The 22,728-nt window shown below is 43.5% G+C and overlaps 1 protein-coding gene across 2 annotated transcripts in view; it reads right to left on the bottom strand.

Annotated features, from left to right (window-relative positions):
• Positions 1-1,301: 1,301 nt before the first annotated feature.
• The window catches only part of PNPT1 (polyribonucleotide nucleotidyltransferase 1), a 39,288-nt gene continuing 17,861 nt past the window's right edge, over positions 1,302-22,728 (bottom strand). For both annotated transcript variants that reach the window (XM_082217505.1, XM_082217506.1), the window contains exons 13-28: positions 22,018-22,120; positions 20,769-20,839; positions 18,439-18,475; positions 16,336-16,402; positions 16,162-16,251; positions 15,185-15,238; positions 14,973-15,082; positions 13,943-14,014; positions 13,779-13,842; positions 10,182-10,265; positions 9,105-9,188; positions 7,520-7,626; positions 7,157-7,212; positions 5,153-5,231; positions 4,129-4,176; positions 1,302-1,622 (exon numbers count right to left, since the gene is read on the bottom strand). In XM_082217505.1, the coding sequence (XP_082073631.1) occupies positions 1,467-1,622; positions 4,129-4,176; positions 5,153-5,231; positions 7,157-7,212; positions 7,520-7,626; positions 9,105-9,188; positions 10,182-10,265; positions 13,779-13,842; positions 13,943-14,014; positions 14,973-15,082; positions 15,185-15,238; positions 16,162-16,251; positions 16,336-16,402; positions 18,439-18,475; positions 20,769-20,839; positions 22,018-22,120 (1,282 nt within the window). In that variant the 3' untranslated portion in view covers positions 1,302-1,466. The remainder of the gene's footprint in view (positions 1,623-4,128; positions 4,177-5,152; positions 5,232-7,156; positions 7,213-7,519; positions 7,627-9,104; positions 9,189-10,181; positions 10,266-13,778; positions 13,843-13,942; positions 14,015-14,972; positions 15,083-15,184; positions 15,239-16,161; positions 16,252-16,335; positions 16,403-18,438; positions 18,476-20,768; positions 20,840-22,017; positions 22,121-22,728) is intronic.

Below are 22,728 nucleotides of genomic sequence, written 5' to 3'. Positions count from 1 at the left end.
TCCATTGTCTCTCAAGACAGACAGATGCCAACAGCTGCACTCTCAGTATGGTTTTAACGCTGGAGAGCACCCAATATTTCTTCTAGCTGTTGGTTCATTTTGACATTTAGGTTATCGCTTCTACTGAGAAGTGCGGCTCCCAATACGCAACAATAATTTCAAAGTACAACACACTTGGGAGCTTAGCATTTTATGAAAATAACATAGTAAATCCATACATCTTGCAAGGCTTCTTTCTGGTTAAAGAGAGTTTTGTTTTGCTCATCCTATGTTGTTCTTCACACTTACATCTCCCCCCAGGAAGATAGACTGTCACATTTAACAATGTGCATCCCTGTACGTACAATTAGTGTGTCTTATTTATTCTGAGGCCAAGAGAAGGATGTTGTGCCTATTTTTCCCCTTGTGCTACTGTAGACAATGGCAGGCTCACCATTTCCAATATAACACCACAAGAGATTTGCAGCAATGCTTCCAGAGCTTCAATAAATTTATCAGATTTGCATTTTAAGGCATCCATTTCAGTTTTCATCTTGTTTTTCCGAACAGACATTGGCAGCCCACAGGCCATCCTCTCTCCACTAGTCTTTACACATCCCAAAGGTCGTTCCTGCCTAACCACCTGTATCTCTCAACGGGTAGCTTGAGGACCTGATTCCAGTGTGAAATATATGAATGTTACACATTCAGTGTGACCAAAAGACAAAAAAGCCACACTGTCTTTGATGAGCTCTCCTGAAAATGTCTTTTAAAAAATGTTCATAATGGGATCAGCCTGCCATTCTTCAAAGTCGCACTAGATTTGCCAGATTGCTCTTGTTCAGTTATAAATATGCATTTGCTAAAACGTTTGCCTGCAAAGTTGTGTTGCGCAGTTTGCTCCATTTCATAGCAGTCAGTCCCATCGTCACTAGTTTCTAATGGGAAAGATGCAAATAAAATTGTATTGAAAGGGTTTCAAAGCAAAGCCTACCGCAGAGTTAAATAGATCACGGAGGTCATTTTCTACTATGCGAGAGAATGAGCTGTTTGGATTTTTTAAAGACATTCTTGCAAGCCAAACATTATACAGAAGACAGCTGAGAGTGCGCACACACAAATGTATCTTCAACACACCTCTTGAGCAACAAAAGGTGTTAAGTAGTAGGCAGTTTTCTTTTCTTATTGTCTGGAAACAGTCCAGCTACTTGGAAGTGTTGTTTCAAGTTTTACATAATTTACAGAGGTGTTGCTATGGGCATGTTTTTCAAAAGGAAAAAAAATCTACGAGGGGAAAAGAAAAAGAATCAAACGGCAGAAAATGAACTGATATCCACTGATCTTTATACAAAATTTAAAATATTTCTCTGTGTGGTATACAAACCTGCATGATAAGAACTTGTCATTTCACAACAATTTAGTCTCTTGTCAGAGGGTCACAGCATTGATAGGTCCAGAAAGATTTCTACAATTCCGAATAAAAGTTGCTACGATGTTGAACTAGCAGGCTCTGGAATGGCACCTCCCACGACTATATTGCTTTTGTCACTCAGTGTTTTAACCACTGTTGTAGCTGGAGACTGAAGCACTTTCCTCGAAAGCCTCATTCTGCCGTCAGTAGGATCACGCCCAAAATATTTCACCTGTTCATTGGGAAGAAATGGGATTGATTGTAAGGGGATTTGACACTTCAGTATAAAAGTTTAAACACCTTAATTGTTTTTTTAAAATCCTATTTTTAACTATTTGCTTTTACAATATAGGCAGGCAGTATTAATAATAACAGGACATCTTGGGTATGACTGAAAGCCTCAATAGTGAAAAGGCTTCCCTTTCTTTTCTACTAATAACATTTGAGGATTCCCTGCGGCCGCACTAAGCAATTTCAGAAAACCAGGAATACCTTGTGCAGAAAGACTTTTGTGGGTGTGCCATCGCAAGTGCATAAAGGCCTTGTGGTCCCATTTTTGTTAATTTCTGTTTTGGACCATGGAGAGCGTTGACTTTGGCCTCGTTCACCCTGAGCTTTGAACCACATTATGAACCTTGGCTACAACCTTTGATTTGTGTGGAAAGAGCCTGGGTTCAGACAACACATTAAGCCAAACCATGGCTTGCAGCAAAACCACCAGGAGGAGCTAAGCACCTAGAATTTCCAATACAAGAGCCTACACCTTTGCTCATTCACACTATGCCACACTTTGGTTGAGCATGATGTCCAAACCGAGCCTTTGCGATGTACTGTAGATTCCGGCGTATTAGGTGACTGGGCGTATAAGATGACCCCCAACTTTTGGTGTTCAGTTTTAGAGTTATAGAGTTTGAGCGCTGCCCGGGGCAGAGAGTGCACCCCTCCGCTGCCTCTGCTGTCACAGCAGCAGCAGCAGCCCAAGGCGAGGTGTTTGGAGGGCCGGCGAGTAAGTGCCGTGCTTGGAAGGATTTTCCGTGTCCCCTTCTGTGGGGAAGGAGGAGGAGCGACAGCAGAAGGGGCGCCTCTGCTCACTGGCTCCCTCTCCTCCTTCCCAACGCGTATAAGGTAAAGGTAAAGGGACCCCTGACCATTAGGTCCAGTTGTGGCCGACTCTGGGGTTGTGGCGCTCATCTCGCTTTATTGGCCGAGGGAGCCGGCGTACAGCTTCCGGGGCATATGGCCAGCATGACTAAGCCGCTTCTGGCGAACCAGAGCAGCGCACAGAAACGCCGTTTACCTTCCTGCCGGACCGGTACCTATTTATCTACTTGCACTTTGACGTGCTTCCGAACTGCTAGGTTGGCAGGAGCAGGGACCGAGCAACGGGAGCTCACCCCATCGCAGGGATTCGAACCGCCAACCTTCTGATTGGCAAGTCCTAGGCTCTGTGGTTTAACCCACAGCGCCCCTGCGTCCCTTCCCAACGCGTATACCCGGCGTATAAGATGACCCCCGACTTTTGAGGTGATTTTCCAGGCATAAAAAGTCGTCTTGTATGCCGGAACATACGGTATGTACATGGACCTGTGGGATTGTATGAGACAAGAATATATACCTATCAATCCCCCTTTTCCCGTAGTCCTGCTTTCAAGTGAGGCTTCACCTAACAGGATGTTCCTACATACAAACACACTGCGCACAGACAACAGTTGTAGCTTAGGGGGTTGGGCCAGATGATTCCCATAGTCCCTTCCAACTCTAGAATTCTTTGATTCTCCCCCAACAGACCAGTTTTCTATGTGCGGAGGATCATTTAATAAGAACAAGGCCCTCTCGCAGTTGGAAACAGTGCACCTCAGAAACAGGCCTTCCACCTCAGGCAGACCCTGTCCTAAGTGGAAATGCAGAAGGGCAGACCTACTGTCAAGCCAGAGGGATATGAAAAATGAAAATTCGCCACAGGATTCCCCCCAATATTGAGTCAGTTTACTAGCCAGCTACTATTTATAGTCACCAGTGACCCACTTCCCTCCTCTGAATCCTCTGGCAAGCGCAGAAGAGTTAGGAGAAAGGAAGGGAGGGGTCTTCTCTAATTTGCACTAATGTATGGAGAACGAGAACATTTGTCCCACTTCTGGGAAGAGATCCCTGCTGTTTTCTCACCTGATCTGAAGCACAGTGCGAATGGGAGCTCTGGGGAGGGGAATCTGTGCTTCAGTGCTTTACATGCCAGAGAGCCAGGAGAATTTATCCCTGACAAGAGGATTTGTGCACACCTGAACAGGCACACACTCTCATCCCAAACAATCCCACAGGTGCATTATTAGGACAGTATATGAACAGCAGAAATCACATAGCATAGCAGAGACCTATTACGTACAGTGGTACCTCTGGTTAAGAACTTAATTCGTTTTGGAGGACTGTTCTTAACCTGAAACTCTTCTTAACTTGAGGTACCACTTTAGCTAATGGGGCCTCCCACTGCTGCTGCACCACTGGAGCACGATTTCTGTTCTCATCCTGAAGCAAAGTTCTCAACCCGAGGTACTACTTCTGGGTTAGCGGAGTCTGTAACCTGAAGCGTCTGTAACCTGAGGTACCACTGTAACCTAATGAAATGCTAGCTGCGCAAAAGAAACAGTTTACGGATGGTGTCCATTGAGTTTACATACACATTAACCTTCTTAAGACAATTGAAAAACACCTAGAGGATGTTCATATATTGGTTTAAAGTTTACCTGGATTTCTTGGCCAACTTCTAATCCGAGAGCACTGGGATGTTTAATCTAGAACAGAGGGTCAATATCATTATTTTTATCCAATTATTTGCCGGAAAATCCTACTCTCCTGGGGCATGAATTGTTCTTCTTTTACCTTTCCATCTTCCATTTGCTTGGTGTTAACATGTAACTGCAAAATTCTCTAAGTGGCCACCATGGTCAGAACGACCCATTCATGTGACAGTAATAGCACAGATCAATGGGGCCAAACCTTAAAGATACAGTGGTACCTCAGGTTTAGTACTTAATTCGTTCCAGAGGTCCGTACTTAACCTGAAACTGTTCTTAACCTGAAGCACCACTTTAGCTAATGGGGCCTCCTGCTGCTGCTGCACTGCCGGAGCACAATTTCTGTTCTCATCCTGAAGCAAAGTTCTTAACCTGAAGCACTATTTCTGGGTTAGCGGAGTCTGTAACCTGAAGCGTATGTAACCCGAGGTACCACTGTAATGGGTGAGATGGAACATAGCACGTGCAGCTGCCCCCTCACACAACTGGGCTTCTCCATCATCTCCTCCCCTCTGCAGTCCCCCCACACACTCTAGAGCAGTGTTCCCCAACCTTGGGCCTCCAGCTGTTTTTGGACTACAATTCCCATCATCCTTGACCACTGGTCTTGCTAGCGAGGGATGATGGGAGTTGTAGTCCAAAAACAGCTGGAGGCCCAAGGTTGGGGAACACTGCTCTAGAGGACCATTTGGAGCAGATTTGGGGCAGGGCGGTGGGTCTGGGATGGTGGTGGAAAGAAAGGAAATGAAAAGTTCCACAGTATCAGCAGGTGGTCATGGCTGGATATTGGCTGTAAACTTACTAGTTAAGTTGCTCCTGCCTCAAATGACTCTTCTGATAAGCATGGCCAAGAGGCAGACTTCCTGACCTACTAGCATAGCTTCCTGAGCACCACATCTCCACAGTAATGGCACAGGAAATAGCCAAAGCACCAAAGCACAACTCAGCCACTACTGAAGGAAAAAATAAATACCTTTCTTTGATCCAGCTGAGAGTTGTGAAGTAGAACGGGAGTCATGTTTGGGTACAATTTCACCATCACCCCAATATCTCTGCATTAAAAAAAGAAGAGTAGAACTTGCTTTACGTCAACAGAATGTGATGAGAGGGCTTGTGTTGAACAATATATGCTTACTTAGATGAAGCTAAGCCTGTTCCACACATTCCTCTATTCTTGGCAGGATAAAAGAACCACCTTATTTTCTGCAGGCTTGTTTTCTTTACTTATTCTCTAACCTTTTCTGAAGTGCACACACAAAAAAATGCTTTGCAGTCCTTATCTCAATAGTTTTGTGGACATCTTAATCTCCATTCTTATGCAGTAAGGCTGGTAAGAATGTGGATAGGGGGGGTCAGCATTAAATCACATTTAATAATAAATAATAATAATAATTTATTATACCCCGCATCTGGCTGAGTTTCCTCAGCCACTCTGGGTGGCTCCCAATCAAGTATGAAAACAATACATTAAATATTAAAAACTTCCCTAAATAGGGCTGCCTTCAGATGTCTTTTAAAAATAGGATAGTTGCTTATTTCCTTGGCATCTGATGGGAGGGCGTTCCACAGGGTGGGCGCCACTACCAAGAAGGCCCTCTGTCTGGTTCCCTGTAAGCTCACTTCTCACAATGAGGGAACCACCAGAAGGCCCTCGGCGCTGGATCTCAGTCTCCGGGTTGAACAATGGGGATGGAGAAGCTCCTTCAGGTAACACTTTGAATTGTGCTCGGAAACGTACTGGGAGCCAATGCAGATCTCTCAGGACCAGTGTTATATGGTCCTGGCGGCCACTCCCAGTCACCAGTCTAGCTGCCGCATTCTGGATTAATTGCAGTTTCCGGGTCACCTTCAAAGGTAGCCCCACACAGAGCGCATTGCAGTAGTCCAAGCAGGAGATAACCAGAGCATGCACCACTCTGGCGAGACAGTCTGCAGGCAGGTAGGGTCCCAGCCTGCGTACCAGATGGAGCTGGTAGACAGCTGCCCTGGACAAAGAATTAACCTGCGCCTCCATGGATGGCTGTGAGTCCAAAATGACTCCCAGGCTGCGCACCTGATCCTTCAGGGGCACAGTTACCCCATTCAGGATCAGGGAGTTCCCCACACCTGCCTGCCCCGTCCCCCAAAAACAGTACTTCTGTCTTGACAGGATTCAACCTCAATGTGTTAGCTGCTATCCATCCTCCAACCACCTCCAGGCACTCACACAGGACATTCAGTGCCTTCACTGGTTCTGATTTAAATGAGAGGTGGGGCTGGGTGTCATTTGTATACTGATTTAAGGGTCTGGGAGGGAGTTGTGGAACGGTGCACTCCCTCAGGTCTGTTGCACACAACTGCCTTTATATATGGGCAACAGCAGTTGTGCAATTCCAGATTCACTTCCTAAAAATATAATTAAACGGCTGGATAGGGTGCAGAATCAGGTCAGTTAGGAGATGCGGGAGGTATCAGACTAAACAGAAGCTGCATCAAGACGTTTACAAATCACTGCACTTGTATTTAACTTTAAAATGACCTATTTTTAAACATACCATATTTTTCTGTGTATAAGGCTAGGTTTTCCCCTCCAAAAAAATTAGGTTTAAAATTGGATCTCGCCTTATACACGGGTAGTGCTGAGGGGTGTTTTCTTAATTTGGAGTCCCCCAAAATAGGAGGCGTCTTTATACATGGGAAAATACAGTAATCCTTCAAATGAAGCAAAAATATTAGTCTTCACCACCATTTTCAGATTTGTGTTCATGATGTTTGTAGGCATATATAAAATATACATTATATACTCAAGCTAAGCATGGAATATTTGCTTATATAAAACACACACACTCAAGGTAATGTACATTGTTCTCCTTCCTCCATGTTTAATCCTCAAAACAACCCTGTGAAATAGACTGGAGTCAGAGGCAATGACTAGCCTAATATTACCCAGTGAGCTTAGTGGATCATTAGTCATTATAACCTGATGAGTTTCTCTTACCTCAGTTCTGTTATTGTGGCTGTATAAATAGCTCCAAATTCCAACTGATAGTCCTGCTATAAGAAAGAAACCAGAAAGAGATGAATGACTAGTTCCGCAAAACCAAGGAGTCTGGAATTTGTGTGTGTGATTTGGCATAGGACCTGCTGCTCGATGAAAAATGCAAAGTTTGCACTGGGCACCAACAAGCCCTTTCTAATACCTCTATGGATTGTGGCCATCATATCTTAGTTATATGTTTTAGCACACCCTATCTAATAGGCTTAAGGCAGCAGGAAAAGCAGCCGTACCTATATTAAGAGATGGTTCTTGATACATGAAGCATATGCACAATATATCAAAGTCCTTAAAATATGCACTTACATCATCTTTGCAGATTTCGGTAATAAATTCTCGTGCTTCATGCATAGCGGACGGCGTTGGAGCAAATACGGAAAAGGTCTCTTCGTCTATTTGGCTAACGGTTACCCCTGCGGGATAAAAATGTGGATAAAATCAACACTGCTGTAAAAGAGAAAGAAAGATTGGGTGGTTTTGTACAGGAATTGTTAAGTGACTCAACACACTGGTGCTAGAGATGTGTAGGAATCAAGGGATGAAAACATAACGCCCAAATCGTCAACGAAAGATCAAGAGGAAGGAGCAGACAGATTTCAGACTTGCTGGATCTACTCTGCAGATTCCTGAGACAAGTGAGCAGATTCTGAGCCTAGGAATTTGTTCTCCGTTCCACAACAGAGCTGAACTCACAGTCCTTATGGAAGAAAATTCCACTCTTGCTCACTGTCTCTCACCAGCCTACATGTCAGTGGGAAAGTAATCTTGCTGCTGGGTGTCAGAAATCTCCGTGCTAATCTACTGCAAAGAGATCTGCCAGTAGGTCCCGATGCACCTTCTTGCTCATCTCTGCCATGAATGAATTCTCCTCCACGTTGTTCACTATAATGAAGGATGCCAACGCCATACAGGTCTCCCTCAGGAAATTGAAGCCAAGTAGCTTAAGGAAACTCTGGAAGATATTGGCTGTTCTTAAGGTTAACGACAAGAAGTGCAAAGTAGAGAAAGTTTTCATGGGACAGGGAAAGAGTCTACAGGTATCATCATCATCATTATCGTCATCACCATCATCATCATATAGTTATACCCCGCCCATCAGACTGGGTTTCCCCAACTACTCTGGGAGGCTTTCAACAAAATATTAAAATACAGTAATGCATCAAACATTAAAAGCTTCCCTAAACAGGGCTGCCTTCAGATGTCTTCTAAAAGTCTGGTAGTTGATTTTCTCTTTGACACCTGGTGGGAGGGCGTCCACAGGGAGGGCGCCACCACCGAGGAGGCCCTCTGCCTGGTTCCCTGTAACTTGGCTTCCTGCAGTGAGGGAATCGCCAGAAGGCCCTCGGCGCTGGACCTCAGTGCACAATGGGGGTGGAGACTGGAAAAGAGGAGACTGAGAGGAGATACGATAGCCATCTTCAAAAATCTAAAGGTCTGTCACGTTGAAGATGGAGCAAACTAGTTTTCTCCTGCTCCAGAGGGTAGGAACTAAATCAATGGCTTCAAGTTTCAAGAAAGGTAACTCTAACTAAGCAGCAGTACAAATTTTAATATTGGTAAGAGCTTTTTGACAGCAGAACGGACTCCCTTGAGAGGTTGTGGACTCTCCTTCCTTGGGGGATTTAAGCAGAGGTTGGATGGTCATCTGTCAGGGATGTTTTAGTTGGGATTCCTGCCATCACAGGGGGTTGGATTAGATGACCCTCGTGGTCCCTTCGAACTCTACAATTCTATGATTCTCGTCTGCATTCCATTTGCACTAAGAGAAAGCACACGGCCACCAGAAAATAAAAAACTTTATTTGTATCCCTGCTTTTAGTCTTTGGGGAAGGAGGACAGGATAATTTAATAAATTGGCAAAAGTACACATCAAAAAGCAACGAAGACTCACCAGTTTCAGCTTGAAGTTTTTTTAAATTATAACCCCCGGGGCCAACAAATCTTGCCCTTTTTGATAATGGCACCTGAACATTTTCTGAAATGCAAAGAGTTTAAGTGAGAAATTTGTTGCAATACTAGGATCAAGGGCTTTCCACACCCACACTACCTTTTTTCCTGGCTGTACATAAACGTTAATATTTTTAGAGACTTAAAATATCGTGGCATCGTTCTGCAACTCATTTTCTCCAATGGGAATAAAAGTTCCACCCATGGGACACCCCTACCAGTAGATGAGGGGAGGTGAACTCCTCTGATTTCCCATGTAACGCCCTTCTGCTCCACAAAAAGGATTTGGAGTGTATATGAGAATGCAGGAGGAATCAGGAAAAGCTACCTTTCTTCTTTCTGCCAGCAGGATCCTGTTAGATCAAAAGCCCTTCCATGAATAGAAGGGAATTCAGGACCTAAACTATTATCTTAAAGACGTAACTTTTCAGCTCAAAAGATGCCATCACTTTATGGTAGCCTTGTAAGTTAAAATTCATTAGTTCACAAAAAATGGCAGGGGCGGTGGCTTTGCCATACTAGCAGTCTGAAATGAAGTATAAACAAAATTTACCCTGAATTTACAAATGTTTACTCCTTTCCTGATCACCTGGAGGTGATTCTTACTTGCCAGATATAACCAGCCAAGTTGATGTTTACAAACCAGCATTATTTACCTTATTTTAGACGTGGGATGAAGCCTTTAATAGTACTATATCCTGAACAAATTTTTAACATGCTTATGTGACTTTTGTTATGGAATTTCTCCTTTCGTTGTAGCTCCTTTCAGGACTTTTGTAGTGGGAAGTGAAATAGACATTTAAGAAACCTAAGCCTATACTGAATTAGGAATTAACTTGAAAGAAAGGTTCTAATCTAAAAAGCAATGTATGCATAGCCTGACAACTATGGGCTGTATCCTTGACCACCAACCACTGTTCTTAGAAAGAATGGTTTGCACACCTGCGAGAACTTTGGCCGTCCAACTGCACTCCCCACCCCACCGCTCAGAACATGTACAGTTAATTACAAATGCTATTACCTACAAGTGGTCCGTTCTCTTTTCTGCTTGCTCTAGGTTTTGCAATCGTTTTGTTCATAATTTGCAATATTTCTCTCTTTGCCACTAAGGGAGAAAAACACACACACACACAAAAACCCCTTCTAGTTTAAATATAGAACACACATGTTAAATGCTTTCATTTTTTTAAAAAATCTTTATTTTGTTGCAAGGAAACCTTCCTTTCTTTCCTAATGCTTTTAACATGACTAATCAAGCAAAACTTTTGCATGCAGCAGCACAGCGAGGGCTTGAGGCACTTTTGGGGAGCTGCATTGTTCAATAAAAGAGCAGAATTCTTTCCAGTTTTATGCTTCATAAAGGCATTTAGGGCAGCAGATCTTCTGTCTAGCGCTGTGCATTATTTCCAGCGCGTTTTAAAAAGCCCTACATCTCCCTCCCCCAGGTGAAGCACATTACACTACAGAGCACTTAAATCACTGTGCAATAATGAATCCTTATTCCATTGGTGTAAGCTTTTGCTGGTACAGTGGTACCTCGGGTTACATACGCTTCAGGTTACAGACTCCGCTAACCCAGAAATAGTACCTCGGGTTAAGAACTTTGCTTCAGGATGAGAACAGAAATCGTGCTCCGGCGGCGCAGTGGCAGCTGGAAGCCCCATTAGCTAAAGTGGTGCTTCAGGTTAAGAACAGTTTCAGGTTAAGTACGGACCTCCGGAACGAATTAAGTACTTAACCCGAGGTACCACTGTATTGTATTGACCGTGCGTGTGTGACTTCTGAAGCTGATTCTTGGAATACAAAAACACAACACCCAGTGCAATCCAAGTTCATCTAAATTATGGGCCACCATATGTTATTTAGGTAGAAACCACCCTCCACCCTCAAATTTATTTCAATGAACACCTTGCTTAGAATTGGTCACATTTGCTTATGTCACATGGAACGCTTCCTCCAACACACGGTTTTTCTGCAAGCAAGCTAGCAGATGCAAAGAAATCAAAATTGCTTTCCTGAGAAAAATGAGAGCAAGCCAGCTTTCTTTTTCAGAAACAGAAGTCACGCTGGGTGGGCAGAGTTCACTGCCTATAAACAACAGTTTGGGAAGAAATATGGCTAAGCTGTAAGCCAAAGAGTATCAAAGCAGATGATGCAGTTGTGAATGCACAAGGTGTTTTCCCCATACCAGCCTTCACCAACATGGTGCCCTCCACACGTTTCTGACCATAGCTCCCCAGCCAGCATGCGGCAGATGGGAACTGCAATCCAGAACCTCTGGAGGCAACAGGCTAGTGAAAGCTGCCCCATATGGAGTAAAGTTTGCAATGTTTAATTATTTCTCATTGGTAAATCAACTACAGTGGTACCTCGGGTTACATACGCTTCAGGTTACAGACTCTGCTAACCCAGAAATAGTACCTCGGGTTAAGAACTTTGCTTCAGGATGAGAACAGAAATCGCGCGGCGGCAGCAGGAGGCCCCATTAGCTAAAGTGGTGCTTCAGGTTAAGAACAGTTTCGGGTTAAGAACAGACCTCTGGAACGAATTAAGTACTTAACCCGAGGTCCCACTGTATCTAAACCTTTATGCCAGCCTTTCTCAAATTTGGATTCCCAGATGTTGTTGGTCTACCACTCCCATCAGTCCTGACTGCTGCCCCTGCTGGCTATGGAAGATGGGAGTTGTAGTTCAACATCTCAGAACCCAAAGTTTAGAAAGTCTGCTTCATATGCTGATTAGTCATGGTGGCTGCAACTTAAAGACATTCTTGGTTATTTTTTTGAGGCTATTCTGCTTAATAATAAAATAATAATAATAATAATATATTATTTATACCCCACCTATCTGGCTGGGTTTCCTCAGCCACTCTGGGTGCCTTCCAACAAAATATTAAAAATACAATAAAACATCAGACATTAAAAACTTCCCTAAACAGAGCTGCCTTCGGATGCATTCCTTTAAGAAATGAAAACGATAACATGAAAAGGAAAATATTAAAGCTGGGCTCGCTGTCTAACAGTCAATGGTAGGTTTTGTTTATTAGATGCAAGATAACTCTTCATTCTCCTGCCAACCTAGCAGTTCGAAAGCACATCCAAGTGCAAGTAGATAAATAGGTAGCGCTCCAGCGGGAAGGTAAACGGCGTTTCCGTGTGCTGCTCTGGTTCGACAGAAGCTGCTTAGTCATGCTGGCCACATGACCCAGAAGCTGTACACCGACTCCCTCGGCCAATAAAGCGAGATGAGCACCGCAACCCCAGAGTTGGTCACGACCGGACCTAATGGTCAGGGGTCCCTTTACCTAACTTTTCATTAGGACACCAAATTGAGGTCTCGCAGCATGCACATTAAAAAAACTGATCAGTCATTTTGCTTTGAGCAGGGATAGTTAACATGTGGCCCTCCACATATTGTTGGACTCTAGCTCTCATCAGCCCCAGACAGCATGGGCATGGTGAGGGACAATGCACAAAGTCCAGAACCATCTGGAGGGCCACAGGTTCCCCACCCCAGTTTAAAATGAAGTGACCCATAAGCTAAAAGCTCTTTTACAAAACTTAACATGAAGGATGAGGATCTCAGTATTATCATATTTTTATTTTTTAGATTGTGTCCAAGGAGTACCTTGGCTCCAAACAAATATATGCCCAGTGCATATCTTTCGTCTTCAAGTCTTTTATTACATTTTATTGCATATAGAAGCATTCTGAATAACGCATATTAGGTTAATAACCTCTCAAATATGCTGAATCCCTTTAATATTAAATATTTTTTCCTGCATATCATGAACCAGTCGCCTAACTTTTAAACACTGGAAAAAGAGACAACCAATTTACCTGGCACATAAGAAACCATACATTTTACCAATGAAATGATTTTTTTTTTTAATTCACACATCAAAATTATTCTTCTCACACCACTGAACTTCCTATGTCTAACAATGATTGCTTGTTACACCAACAATTTTAACCAGGCATCCTCAAAAGGCCAAAACAGGTCCAAAACCAGAAGAGCGATTTGTTAATTTATTATTTGTGCTCATAGTGTAATGCGTAGTTCACCAAATGGGCCTAGGGCAGGTAGCAAAAATATGAAAATCGCTGGAGAAAAACACAAAAACGAACAGTATCAAAGAAAAGGTGGTTTGACGTCCAAGGACTTTCAAATCAGGCAAAAGCATGTTTGAGGGCCTAAGGTTCTGCCCCTGGTATGTAGGGACAGAATGCACGCCGTTATAGAAGCTTTCAAGAGGCTTTTATTTAGAAGGCGTAACCTCAAAGAGCACCACCTAAATCCAATAGTCAAGTCAGAGATTAAGGTGGGCACTGATAAGGATTTACAGGTTACAACGCTTCAGGTTACGAGCTCCGCTATCCCGGAAGTAGTTGCGAACTTTGCCTCAGGATGAGAACGGAAACAGCGCTGCAGCGGGAGGCCCCATTAGCGAAAGCGCGCCTCAGGTTAAGAACAGATTCGGGTTAAGAACAGACCTCCGGAACGAATTAAGTTCGTAACCTGAGGTACCACTGTACTGTTCTAATAGGGCTGATTGTCCATTTCACGGGAAATTATTAAAACAGCAGTGAAAATCAAACACCATGTGCTCTACACTCACCTGTGGCTTGCTGAATCGCTTCCATCACAATTTTTAGGGGTATCCCTGGCAGCTTGATATCAGCCTAATGATACACAAGTGAAAAAGTTAAAATCACTATCAACGGCATCGTTTTTTTCTGGAACAGAGGTTTATTTCAAATTAAGAGGATTGGAGGAGGATACCTGTAAGGCAGTGATTCCTTTATTCGTTCCAGCCATTTTGAAGTCCATATCACCATGATAATCCTCTATTCCCTGCAGGAAATAAATATACTTCAAATGTCTTTCCAAGACCACAGTGGTTCTACTCACAGACCCAAAAAACCAACACCCCAGCCCTGAACACAATAGAGGGATTCTACCACAATAGGTTGAAACAATTCCTACATTTTGGCTGCAACCACAAAACCTATACTTGCAACATATTTTCATAGTCGGCCCCTGTCTGAGGAACCTTTAGCAGAAGTCCCCTAATTATAGTTTCATGGTTTCCTTGGAAAAAGTCAGATAACAAAGTAGGGGTATTTTGTAGAAGAGTTTGAATACAACTGCACTACAAGCTTAAGCTTATTTTAAGCCAATGAAAGCGGTAAGAATTCTATCAGAGAACACTAGCTCCATCAAAAGAACTATGATTTCCAAGATTTCAGGTAAGCAGACACAATTACTGTATACCAATTCATGTATACATCTAATGCAGAGGTCTTCAGCGCTTTTGAGTCCATGGGTCCCTTGACCAACTACATTCGTTCTGCCGCACCCGTGGGGCTCAGAAACCCAGTTGTGTCACACCCTTTTTCAAACACCCTCCCTTGTGGAGTGTTCCCTCAACCTCCTCTCCTCCCCACTTTCCTTGGGAGTCCTCTGGGCAGCCGCTGCATCCACCACTGGCCTCTGAGCTGCCTCAGCTCCTGGCAACCAGCACCCCTGTCCAGCCACAGAGCCACCATTCGCCTGGGGAGCTTGTATCCAGGGCTGCTGCAACAAACAGCTGTGCAAGCCTTTTGGAGGCAGAGACGTGAGAGGGCATCAGAGGAGGCAGGGAAGGACAGAGGCCAGTGTTGCCCATGGCACCCCTGACCATCATTCAAGGCACCCCAGGGTACTTAACCTGAGGTACCACTGTAATTTACACATGTCACAGATATGAGTTTTAAGCTAGAGTCCAGATCTTTTGAATACCGAGAAACAAGACTCAATTAGGAACTCTTACCAGAATATCTGTTAGCAAGCGATAATCCTCAATGTCTCCATTTTTTTCAGAATTAGCCCTGGAAACCAAACCAACAGCAACACCTGCGACAGGAGACGATATTGGGACTCCTAACAATAAAAGAGAAATTATGCATTTCTGAGTTTTGGTGCCACTTCCACTGACCTATGCATAAACACATCCCAAAATATGAATTCTTCTTTGTGGAATACCTGCATCCATCAGTGCCAAACTCCCACCACAAGCAGAAGCCATTGACGATGATCCTGGAAACAGAAAACACAAGATTATGAAATCAACCATTTTTGAGTAGCCACTAAAATATATGATCTGCATAGAAATAAGTTTCTTAGCAACACAAAAGACATGGACAACCGTTTGCCACCGTATGATTTATATTTCTCTCTGCGATAGGGGGTTTTCTTTCTAGATACAAGAAGCACTCGGTTTTTGCACCGTTTTGTTGCGGTTCAGAAATTTCAGCTAACATCTGCAACAGTAAATAGTCTAAAGACATGTGCTCAAATTATGGGGGAAAGAGTAAGGTAAAGGCACCCCTGACCATTAGGTCCAGTCGTGAACAACTCTGGGGTTGCGGTGCTCATCTCGCTTTATTGGCTGAGGCAGACAGCGTACAGCTTCCAGGTCATGTGGCCAGCATGACTAAGCCGCTTCTGGCGAAGCAGAGCAGCACACAGAAACATCATTTACCTTCCCGCTGGAGCGGTCCCTATTTATCTACTTGCACTTCGACGTGCTTTCAAACTGCTAGGTTGGCAGGAGAAGGGACCAGGCAACGGGAGCTCACCCTGTTGTGGGGATTCGAACCGCTGACCTTCTGATCAGCAAGTCCTAGGCTCTGTGGTTTAACCCACAGTGCCACCAGCATCCCTGGGGGAAAGAGTAGGGGTTTCCCTAATGAAATCCACAAATATTAGGCCAAAGCCCATTAGCCAATTCATGACCCCTTGTGTCTTCTAAAAAGGGGGGAAATCTCAAAAGGTAACAGGGGTGGACCTCATCCTTTGCCCTTCCCATTAGCCAGATTTCAAATCATACGTGTGGGGCGAGTGGAGATAGATTTATTAGCGCAAGCATTTCTGCTTGTGTGATGGAACAATCTGCTTAGTGCTAAGTTGAATTCCACCCACACATTCTGAGCAACAGTTAAATAATAAAAATCAAATACCATTTGACTCCAGTACTTCTGAAGTAACCCTTATTGTGAAAGGGAATTCACTGGGAATCACAGGCTTCAAAGCCTTCTCTGCAAGTGCACCTACAAGTAAAAAAATTATGTTGTGAATTACAAGGAGTAATTCAGTTTCAGTCTAGATATTCAGCTTCTTCTGTTCTTACTCACCATGGCCAAGCTCTCGTCTATTCATGCCAGTAATTTTGCCAATCTCGTTAGTTGCGTATGGAGGAAACTGCAAAATTTTAATATATCAAGAGGGGGAGAAAGTCAGTATAATGCTTTTCTGGTTGTCAGCATTCATTTCAAGGCAAACATCCATGGAATTCACCCAAAAGGATAAAAATATGCTCATGCAATGAGTCATTTGTAGAGTTATTAATATGCTACCCTTTGGAATAATCTTCAGCCACATATTTTAAGTTGTACACTTTCACAGTTGTCACGAAAACAATATGACCTTTTAAAAAATAAACTATCTGGCTTATCCTATGCGGAGTTATGCACACCTAATGAAAGCAACAATCTTAAGTAGATCAGAGTGAATACTTGCACTATAATTTGAAGTGATACAACCTCCAGGCGTTTTATCAGTTAAAGTAGCTTTACTTAGAGTTGCTATACTATGCTGTACAAATGGAAGTTTGAATTAGTGCCTAATTTTAAGGTTTAGACACTTTTCAGGATCTTCTGTTTCAAAGTATGGAAGAGATTTCTTTCAAAACCTAATTGAAACTCTCCAACATTTTTAAACGTGTCTTAAAACTGCAGAAAGGTCTTAATGCTGAAGTTCAACCATCTTTCACGATAATCTCTGTACCTTCAGTACTCAAAGGTTTCGCTGTCAATATAATTTGGATAAAGGGATGATTTACAAATCGTCCTCTTAATAAGAGAGGGTGGGAAATCAAAAATTCCAGTGGGTCAGGTTCCTTTGTGCAATCAGCTACAGCTGCAGAGCATTTTCAACAATCACCTATCTGGTTCTGTACTCCTGGATCCGACTGATCCCACTGCTTCTGTTATTACATTGGTACCTCAAAAGTTGAATGGGAACTGATCCGGCAGTCCATTCGACTTCCAAAACGTTCGGAAACCAAGGCGCAGCCATGTCAGATGTCCAGAACCCTATGAGGTAGGCTATGCTGAGAAACTGTGACTGGTCCAAGGTGAAATTCTTGGCCGAGTGTAGAAATGAAACCTGGATTCCAAGGTCCTATCTCAGCACTCTAACTACTACACCCCACTGGGGTATGGTGGACTGACTCCAAACCTAATCTTCCCCTAATCTTGATCTCTTTCTATCTCTCATACATACAGTAGTACCTCAGGTTAATTTGTTCCGGAGGTCCATTCTTAATCTGAAACTGTTCTTAACCTGAAGCACCACTTAAGCTAATGGGGCCTCCAGCTGCTGCCACGCCGCAGGAACATGATTTCTGTTCTCATCCTGAAGCAAAGTTCTTAACCTGAAGCACTATTTCTGGGTTAGCGGAGTCTGTAACCTGAAGCGTATGTAACTTGAAACGTATGTAACCCGAGGTACCACTGTACTCTGGTGTGTCAGAGACAGAGAGAGATGAGAAAGAGGCAATTATGGGTGCTTTAGCTGAGATTCGTGGATACTTTAGCTGAGATTCGTGGATGCTTTAGCATTTCAGAGGGTTGTACCAGATGACTCTTGGGGTCCTTTCCAATTCTACAGTTGTATGATCCTGCGATTAGGAGGAGGAGGAGGAGGAGGAAGAAGAGCAATCCTCCCATTTATTTGCTTTTGGACAGCAAAGCAACCAGCGAACATAGCTTGTCAGCAGCAGTCTCAACAAAGGTTATCTCCTATCCAAAAACGAGCAAGAACCACAGGTGTGAGTTTCAAATACCAGCGCTATTAAAGTCAGAGTGTGGGGAGAAGATGCTTTATTTATGGTACATATTCAGTTGCTTCTCTTTTTTAAAAAAAGAGCACCCAAAGTAGTGTACGGTATTAAAATCACAAAACAATTAAAATAAATACATTCTAGCACCGTGCAACTCTATACAACCCCTAAATACACCCTGGCACCGCAATGCAGATGGACGAACAGCAATTCCACATACAGCCTGTCTCCCTAGAGGCGGCTCCAAAGTGGCCTGCATGCAGCTTTCAGGCCTCAGGAACGGGCTCCGGATATAAAGAAAGCAATTTGAGAACAAGCCCCTATGTTTTCAGTGTAATTACTCCTAATAATTAAGCACAAATGCTTTTTATGAAGCTGAAGGGAGTTCTCATACCTCGTAGTGGAGCATGAAGTTCTTCTCCTTTATTCCACTAAAAACAGAAACAAGTGTTACAAAAAAATAAATAAGCTGCAAGTAATTTACTTACATCAGGAACCCCTTGAAGCTTCTGCCGACCCTGTCCCTCTCTGGAAGGGGATGGGTACAAACAAGGGTAGGTTTCTGTAATACCTTAAATACAGTGGTGCCCCGCAAGATGAATGCCTCGCAAGATGGAAAACTCACTAGACGAAAGAGTTTTCCGTTTTGGAGGTGCTTTGCAAAACAAATCTCCTATGGGCTTGCTTCGCAAGACGAGAATGTCTTGCGAGTTCCTGCGGGTTTTTTCCCCTCCCCCCTTTTTCTAAGCCGCTAAGCCGCTTATCAGCTGATCCGATCAGCAGATAAGCCACTAAAAGCCGCTAATAGCGCTAATCCGTCAATGGGCTTGCTTCGCAAGACGAAAAAACCGCTAGACGAAGAGAATCACAGAACGGATTCTTTTCGTCTTGCGAGGCACCACTGTACTAAGGGAAATTCTTTTCCCGGGAAGGCCCTGCCGGACTGCCTCTACCAGAGCTCAGAGAGCAATATTAGGTAGGGCACAGTAAGCTACTCTATCGTTAAAACAAAGTGCATCTGAGCCCAGCTTATGCTTCATTGCGAAGTTGGGTGAGCAGCAGACCAACAACAGATTAAGTAATTTTTATCTGAGTAATTGCTTGCATACAGGCAGCGACCATTTCATTTCTCGCGGGTGTTCCGATCCTGTTCTGTCTTTGGTCACGTGTCAATTGGACACGGCTAATATGGTTGCCGCCTATATGAGCAAAACGATGTTAGTAGTGTTTTTCTGATACTGAATAACAGATGAGGCAGCCTTTGTTAGATTCCTGCTCATTAAAGCAAAGTCTGTGTTTTAATATACCCTGCCATTTCTCAATACATCTGCCCCACTAGGATTTGTCCTTAAACAGTTAGAACTATCCCCTATGGAATAACCAACTCACATTTGAGTTGCCTGATCCAATAATTTTTTTGTCCCTACAGAAACAAAACAAAACAAAAAAAGCAAAAACCCAGCAACTTTTCTTCTTAAAGGTAAAGGGACCCCTGACCGTTAGGTCCAGTCGTGGCCGACTCTGAGGTTGCGGCGCTCATCTCGCTTTATGGGCCGAGGGAGACGGCGTACAGCTTCCGGGTCATGTGGCCAGCATGACTATGGCGAACCAGAGCAGCACACGGAAACGCCGTTTACCTTCCCGCTGGAGCGGTACCTCTTTATCTACTTGCACTTTGACGTGCTTTCAAACTGCTAGGTTGGCAGGAACTTTCTTCTTAGGAACTTTCTTCTTAGGAAAGCTTTTAATAACTACTTTTGCACTGTACTGTTTCAGGATTACTTCCAAGTTCAACTTAGCTACGCTATTTTGATACTCTTTTTTGCATGTGGCCAGTCTTGATTTCTCTGAAGGGGCTGTATACAGTGGTACCTCAGGTTACATACGCTTCAGATTACATACGCTTCAGGTTACAGACTCCGCTAACCCAGAAATATTACCTCGGGTTAAGAACTTTGCTTCAGGATGAGAACAGAAATCGGGCTCCGGCAGTGCAGCGGCAGCAGGAGGCCCCATTAGCTAAAGTGGTGCTTCAGGTTAGGAACAGTTTCAGGTTAAGAACAGACCTCCGGAACGAATTAAGTACTTAACCCGAGGTACCACTGTATACCCATTTTCAATGATGTTTAGAGAGACTGCCTTCAAAGAAAAGGTGATTTCATATGAATGTCGGTACCTGCATTACCCATACAGTCCAGTTTATCGACTCAGACTGGCAGCAGTCTGCCCCAAGCTCTCAGGCAGGGAGAGGCCTTCACCACTGTCTGCCACCTGATCCTTTTTAAATGGAGATGCCAGGATTGAACCAGGGATCTCCTTCATGCAAAGCATGAAGCTCTAACCAGTGTGGTGTAGTGGTTAAGAGCGGTAGTCTCGTAATCTGGGGATCCGGGCTCGCGTCTCCGCTCCTCCACATGCAGCTGCTGGGTGACCTTGGGCCAGTCACACTTCTCTGAAGTCTCTCAGCCTCACTCACCTCACAGAGTGTTTGTTGTGGGGGAGGAAGGGAAAGGAGAATGTTAGCCGCTTTGAGACTCCTGAAGGTGAGTGAAAGGCGGGATATCAAATCCAAACTCTTCTTCTTCTTCTTCTAACCACTGAGCTATGGCCCCTCCTGATCTACTTGAAGATTATGAACACAAGGTCCTAAAGAGTCACATGGTGCAATTAACACGCCAAAGACAAGTTGGGGTTTGAAAGGAGAAGGGATGGTGGTATATATACCTTAAAGCAGTTGTGATAACGTCAGATTTTACACTCGATTCCAGTGAGTCAAATGTAACTGTGCAGAGGACCTAGAAAACAAAGGTCTATTGAAAATACTGTGGTTTAGGGGAGAGGAATTAAGTTCTCAACAAATAAGAAAATGCAATGATTCAAAAGCAAGACACGTAAAAACCCAGATAAGGTAAGTATTGCTCTGGGCACAAACTCACAATGATATCAGAAGGGGAATCATTGACATGAACGGTTTGCACTGAACTGTTTTGGATTTACAGAGAACAACTTCACGTTTCAGCCTTCTTGGTTACAAGTTCTGCTAATTATGAACCAATCTAGAGGGCACATTTGCTATTCTAGCCCTCCCACAGGATACTGATTACAACTGGGCGAGTCACTAATGCAGTTCAAAGGTGCGACAACTTTTAAAATGACATTTGTTAGAAGAACTTGCAGTAGAATACACACACAGTTCTTCTGAACAGATTTTCTTTTTGGCATGGGGGGAACTACCCCCCACCCTCTCCACACACACACACACACAACCTACACCTCATATATACAGTGCTTTTTTCTTGGGGGATGCATACCCCTAAAAATTTTGTGAATCTAAGTTTGGCCTCATTGAGGGGCAGTATTTCAATATGAGTAGGAAAATGAGAGTACCCTTAAACATTTTTTAGAAAAAAGCATTCTCTCTCTCTCTCTCTCTCTCTGTGTGTGTGTGTGTATATATATATATGCGTGCAGTGCTTTTTTCTAAAAAAATGTTTAGGGGTACTCTCATTTTCCTACACATATTGAAATACTGCCCTTCATTGAGGCCGAACTTAGATTCTCTCATATATATATATATATATATGAGAGAATTTATCACCCTTCAATTTAAGCAGAGCAGCAGGTCTGATTCATAGATGCTGTTATTTTAAGCAATTCGCCCACGGGGAACCTTTTCATTCACTGACTCACACATCCCCCACACAGTGCGGTTTTTAATAGTGATGCAGAACATACGTGTACTCTAATTTTATAAGTACGCTCGGAGAAAGTTAGGAATGATTTTGCACTTATTCAAATAAAGAATCAAGTTTATTTTAGGATGGTCTTCAGGAGCTTATCCGCACCATCTAAGTCCATTTCGAAAAATTTCATTTTAGTTGCTGACCCACGGCCACTGAACCACAGTATTTTTATTTTTGAGTAAAATAAAAAACGGAAAAAGGGGGGGGGGTAAAGGAAGATCAGTGAATACCTGGGTTTGGCCTCTCTGAAATAACGCTGATCCATGAAGGGTTTTGAACATGTCCACCTCGCAAGTGATGTTTCTAAGTGAAGTCAAGTCTCGACCATCACATCTATGGGAATAAAGCAGCAGAGAGGACAGTTTCCACGGGTTCCTCTCACCTTGGCTCTAGATTTGGCCTGCATTCATGAATATCTGGAGTCCAGTGCAAGTATTATTATGGCTATAACTGGGGGAAAGCGATGATTGTGGCTACCCACTTTGCCTCTAGTCCAGCCTGATGTGCACACATTTGAAGCCACAGTCAAATTAGGCCCCAAAGAGCAGGTTTTGGCCTTGGTAACACATTGCTTTTAAACATACTCAAACAAAACCATGATTTAAGGCCTTTCGATTTAAACCACAGTATAAAGCAGACTGGTGCACAGCACTAAAACCACAGGCAATTTGTTCCTCTCCTGCTCCTGATGTATTGCTGGGAGTGAAACCGTGACATGGCCTAGCATTACATCCAAATGTCTTGTCTCCCTCCAAACAAACCACAAGCTGAAACTAAGGTTTGTTCCTGGCTTACTGCTGCTTTTGGTTCGTTTATAGCACATTCTTAACCAGGCCTGCTCAGAAGTCAGATACATTAAATTCAGTTGGCAAGTGACCAGATGTTTGGAAGCTGTGGCTGGATGGTTACGTGGGAGCCGGTTGAAGCTAAATCCTTCGAAG

Source organism: Podarcis vaucheri, assembly GCF_965113315.1.
Source record: "Podarcis vaucheri genome assembly, chromosome: 3".
In the NCBI taxonomy this organism is placed as follows: Eukaryota; Metazoa; Chordata; class Lepidosauria; order Squamata; family Lacertidae; genus Podarcis; species Podarcis vaucheri.
This window is presented reverse-complemented; position numbering and strand designations above follow the sequence as displayed.